Source organism: Tarenaya hassleriana, unplaced genomic scaffold (assembly GCF_000463585.1).
Source record: "Tarenaya hassleriana unplaced genomic scaffold, ASM46358v1 Cleome27, whole genome shotgun sequence".
NCBI lineage: Eukaryota > Viridiplantae > Streptophyta > Magnoliopsida > Brassicales > Cleomaceae > Tarenaya > Tarenaya hassleriana.
Window position 1 is genome coordinate 2,272,753 of NW_010965946.1, and position 5,160 is coordinate 2,277,912.

A 5,160-nucleotide genomic window follows, 5' to 3' on the forward strand; every position below is an offset into this window, starting at 1 on the left:
GTTACCTCTTCGTCGGTGGGACTGTTTTTGTGGTTTTCGGTTTTCTTCAAAGCAAAATGGTGAAATCTAATTAAAATGGATGTAAAACACAAAGAGAGATACTTTACCTTAGGGTGGTCCTTGAACCGAGCTCTGATACCAAAAATGATACACGCATGGAGCCAAGGAAGTCTCGCTCGTTTCCTTCGGTGAAATGCGGTTTGTAGTGTGTGTCTTATGTTGCCTTTTGGACAACGAATACAACAAGCTCGAAACCAGGGGACACTTGGAGACTCACTAAGGTATTCCTATGGTTAGATTTCAAGAGGATATCCAGGCCAAAGGGCACTCGGAGTCCTTAGAAATCAACACACAAGTCGGACTAAATCAGAGCACTCGAGAGCACTCGGTTTAGGTGATAGATGGAAGGGAAGTTCCAGGCCAAAGGGCACTCGGATGATTCCCAATTTTTGATGGAAGATAGGGGTATGAAAGAGGATTCAAAGGAGCTAAACCAACATTGAATCCACCACGTTTTGACCTTGCACAAGGGTGACACACACACACATGCGCAGAAGGCGATATTCTCGGACACACCAAGAAGAAGAAGCAATTAAGCAACTCGATTTTTATCAATTCAAAGTCTGATGGTTCTTGACATACAAAGGCCTTTAAATAGGCTTGAAATACAGAAGAAATCAAAGAGAACTCGTGCATGAGGAGGAGCTAACAAAACATTAAAGAAAGGTAATGGGAAACAAGACACCATAAAGTAAGGAAAAAGTGGAAAGTTGATGGAAGTGGATGTGCAACGTCTTGCAACGGCTAGGAGCTTTAAATTAGGTCTTCATGAGGTTAAAATCATGTAGGAAACATCCCCAATTCGTGCTTGATAAAGGTGGGCCGAAATTGGGTTCAAAGGTAGCACCATATCCTCTCCAATGGGTTGGTATCTTCTTGGACTTGTGTAGAATATGTTTGGGCTCTTTAGGCTTGGATCTTCAGCCCATTTATTGAAAATACAATCTTCAAATATCTCCTTAGTAGCCCACATGTTAGCCCACGAAGTCTTTGGTGTTGGACAACATAAACTCCATAACAATGTGTCGGTTTAGCGTTTGTTGTCGTTATCGCATCGGTTGCATTGTCTTAACCATTTTCGGATGTTTTGATCAACCACTCTTCGACATATGCATTGGTATTTGAATGTAGACTTTGAGTCATTTGTCTTGTAGGTGAAGGTGTAGGAATGGTTGGCATGGTATGCTCGGTGTTCACTTCTTCTCCTCCTATAGCGTTGACGACATCGTCTTGCTTCTCGTTCGGGTGTTGTTTGTTATCGTCCATGTTGATGTTGGAGGATTTCTGGGCTGCATCAAACACTCACAGTAAACATTATGTTTAATGGGGATGCAGTTGCCACTGAAAATTTGTACTTACACATTATGAGCTACTGTTTAATTTTATCCCTGACTTTGGATTAGCAATTTATCAGATCGTTGGCTTGGTTGGTACCCGCATAAGCATATGGAGACGAAATGGACAGAATAGCATTTTCCCATCTCGTGAAGGCTTGTTTCCCAAGGGCCTGTGCATGCGGTATGTTGAAAGATACCCTGGAAATATAGGAGATTGGTGAAACAATATGCCCAACACCTAAAACCCTTTGTGCTATCAAAGGGTCAACATATTCCTTGCTGTTTGACAATTATATGATAATCCAACTTGTGTTTTGAGCTCTCTGGTGGAGTCTCTTAATTTGGAAGATTGGCTTCTCTTCTCACAAAAATAAAATGTTTTATCTTCCTTTTCAACCAGTTATGGTGACCCAGAAGCTGTTGTTGGATGTGAGGATGGGACAGCTCGTGTATTTGATATGTACAGTAAGACTTGTTCACGGATCATTAGGTATGGATGAAACTTTTCATGGATAATTTTTTTTGTTAAATTTGTTTACACTTGTTCATAAGAAATATGCAGAATGATGTGATCTTTTATTAATAATCAAATGAATTATAAATACATGAGAGTCTCAAATTAAATAAGTAAATTAGAGATTACATCAAATATTCATAAATCTTTCTAAATCGCTATTTTCTAGATTTGATAAGATCTTTATGATATGATATATCTCATAATATTCTTCATATATCTCAACATCCCCTCAAGTTAGAGTGTGGAAGATCACGAAACGCCCAACTTGCTGAAAAGATGATCAAACGCATGTCGTTTGAACCACATCACTTTGAGAACTTATGTCAATAGAAGACATAACTGAAAAAAAATCAAACAAACGATTGCGCTGCAACTTTGGCACCGCACACAAAAGAATCGTTCGGTGATAACAAAAAAGGACAATAACCGTGGTGCGAAAAAAGAGTCTCGGGAATAACTCTGATTCATCCGAGATTGAAAGGCAATTATGCGACATCGTTTAATGACAACAATTTTTTTTTGCAAGAATAAGATGATTGGCGTTAATCTTTAGAAACATATGGGATTATGAGAGAAAATAAAAAAGAAACAAACAAAACAACTCTCTTGTTCTTAATAAAAAAACTCGAAATGATACAGTGGATATCATCATCTTCATGTTCACTCTCATTATCAACCATCTTTTTATAAAAGGAACAACAAATTAAAAAGGAATCAGGCTCTGATACCATGAAAAAATATGCGGAATGATGTGATCTTTTATTAATAATCAAATGAATTATAAATACATGAGAGCCTCAAATTAAATAAGTAAATTAGATATTACATCAAATATTTATAAATCTCTCTAAAATCTCTATTTTCTATATTTGATAAGATCTTTATGATATGATATATCTCATAATATTCTTCATATATCTCAACATTCAACATGGTTTATGCATGTCATGCATTGGAACTCCTCCAAAAAGTGAAATTAAGGAAAATCAGTTAATTCCAATATTGGTAATCGTTTCCTACAAGGAGGGGAGCCAGGTGCACAAAGTATCCCATTGAACGAGGGTCGGGGGAAGGGTCCCACCACAAAGGTGTATTGCATGCAAACCTTACCTTGCAGAATATTCTGCAAGAGGCTACTTCCATGACTCGAACCCGTGTCTCTAGGTCACAATGGCGACACCTTATCCCGGTGCACCAAGGCTCCCCTTCAATCATTTCCTACGAGAAGTTCAAGCATTATTTTCTCCAATGGTATTAATCTATGTGTTGTTAATTACCCAATTGCAGGACTCATTCTGGTCCTTTAATGTGCTTATCTTTGAGCGATGACCAATTAATTCTTAGTGGCTCATCTCTCGGCAGAGTTACAGTATCTGATCCCTTGGCAGATCAGCCAGTAGCTACTCTAAAGTCGATGATTTCAACAGGAGGTAATTTTCTTAATCACTCCTTTTCGGATTATCTTGAAATAACAACTCTGTTTCTCAAACAACCCCCTCTTCCCCAAAAAAGGACTCTAGTTATTGTTGTATGAATGCCTAAATCGATTCTTATTATCCGCAGGTATAAAGACCCTATGTTTCAATCCTTGCTCTTATATGGCCTTTACCGGAACCACTGCTGGATATGTTTCGTGCTGGGACCTTAGGTATGCTAAAGAAGAATTCATTCGTGTGTAATGTTAAGTTTTATGTCATGAATTATGTTGTGATTTTGTCCTGGTCATTTGTTATTATCCATATCCACTGTTGAGACAGGGTACCCTGTTAATTCCCAAAAACTGATGCTAAAGTTTTTGTAATGTTTCAAAACTTAGCGAAAAGGTCCAATTCTTCTTAATGAACGTCTCCACAGGAAAATGGGACAGCTGTGGGAAAGACGAGTGTCTCCAAACGTTGTGTACTCTATAGAACATCTAAAGAAGGATACTTCGGTTCTAGTAGCTGGTGGAATAGATGGTGTGTTGCGAGTGATGGATCAGGAGACAGGAGGAGTTCTTTTGAGCTGTGTAATGGATGATAAGGGCACAAGGAGTATGCCGGGTGACGGACAAGTGGTGCTCGAGAAACGGAGAGGAAGAAGACTCTCAGAAGATGTTCAGATAGATAAGGTGGACAGGAACGCGCGGCCTCCCGTCACTTGCTTAGCGGTTGGGATGAAGAAAGTGGTAACCACTCACAACGACAAGTACATCAGCTTGTGGAAATTCAATGTGTTTCCGTAGTTTAGGAAAGCTTTGATGTAGCATTCAGATTGAGTTGCAGTGGGGGAGTGAGTTGTTGTCAAATGCTGCTGTGGTCATTCTAGTTTAGGAGTGATTGGTCCGTTGTGGTCAATCCATGGTCAGATGAATTTGTAAGAATCCCATATGGTCGGAATCGTATTGTACATCCTATTTGGAACTTGTGATTGGTTTCAAAAGACTCGTATATTTGGACACCAATCAAGAAAGAGGAGGCGAGAAGAGAGCAATGCACTTGAATTTCTCATAAAGCTAAGCATATAAAGACATCTGAATTACATCTATCCCACCACCACACTAGTTTCTACAACAAGAACTGTCTCAATATAAATAAGCAACACCCAGAAGTCTTTGAAACAAAGTATTGATTGTAGATACAATTTCACCTTAAGCTACTTGTGGGGATTCTTCTTGTCCTTTGGTGTATCTGCGGCTGGCTTGATGATGCTTAGTTGGCCGCCTTCTTTGCTAGCAACAGCGGCTGCTTTCATCTCATTGCATTGGTTTATAAACTTTGTCAGCTCCTGCTTAATATAACGCTGTTAAATCACTTCCCGACTATAATTACAAACAACCACGCTCACTGATCCTGCAGAGACAAATTTCTAAGAACTAGAAACATCTTAATATGCTGATTACCACAGATTGACAAATCAATCTAAGGCATGTTTGTTGGCCCGAGCATCATGCCATGAAACATTTGTTACTGAACAACAGAAAACGATATCTGTAGTCGTGAACCATGAACTAGCTATTATAGACGAACCTCCGGCCTACTACGGTTCAACGTACATGACACCAGTAAACGGTCACTAAAATAATTGCATTATTGAGAATAGTAAAACCAGGCTCGGACTTAATAAAACAACTCCATATACTTTTCACTGCGAGGCATAAGCCAGAGGAACAAAACGCACCCGGTCCGTGTCTAGGTCCTTCGTGATCTTGGATGGTTTCACATATCTCTTCCCTGCCAAATTAAAAAAGACGTTGATCCGAATGCC

At 39.3% G+C, this 5,160-nt stretch overlaps 2 protein-coding genes across 3 annotated transcripts in view; one reads left to right on the forward strand and one right to left on the reverse strand.

Moving 5' to 3' along the window:
* LOC104817574 (F-box/WD-40 repeat-containing protein At3g52030) overlaps window positions 1-4,318 on the forward strand; it is an 8,871-nt gene extending 4,553 nt beyond the window's left edge. Inside the window, exons 5-9 of one of the 2 annotated variants that reach the window (XM_010546818.1) lie at window positions 1,475-1,578; window positions 1,798-1,887; window positions 3,202-3,344; window positions 3,478-3,562; window positions 3,769-4,318. In XM_010546818.1, coding sequence (XP_010545120.1) covers window positions 1,475-1,578; window positions 1,798-1,887; window positions 3,202-3,344; window positions 3,478-3,562; window positions 3,769-4,138 — 792 coding nt within the window. In that variant the 3' untranslated portion in view covers window positions 4,139-4,318. The remainder of the gene's footprint in view (window positions 1-1,474; window positions 1,579-1,797; window positions 1,888-3,201; window positions 3,345-3,477; window positions 3,563-3,768) is intronic. The other variant, XM_010546819.2, reaches the window with a different exon arrangement.
* Window positions 4,319-4,396: 78 nt separating this feature from the next.
* LOC104817576 overlaps window positions 4,397-5,160 on the reverse strand; it is a 1,343-nt gene continuing 579 nt past the window's right edge. Inside the window, exons 2-3 of the mRNA XM_010546820.2 lie at window positions 5,074-5,126; window positions 4,397-4,680 (exon numbers count right to left, since the gene is read on the reverse strand). Of these exons, the coding sequence (XP_010545122.1) occupies window positions 4,549-4,680; window positions 5,074-5,126 (185 nt within the window). The 3' untranslated portion in view covers window positions 4,397-4,548. The remainder of the gene's footprint in view (window positions 4,681-5,073; window positions 5,127-5,160) is intronic.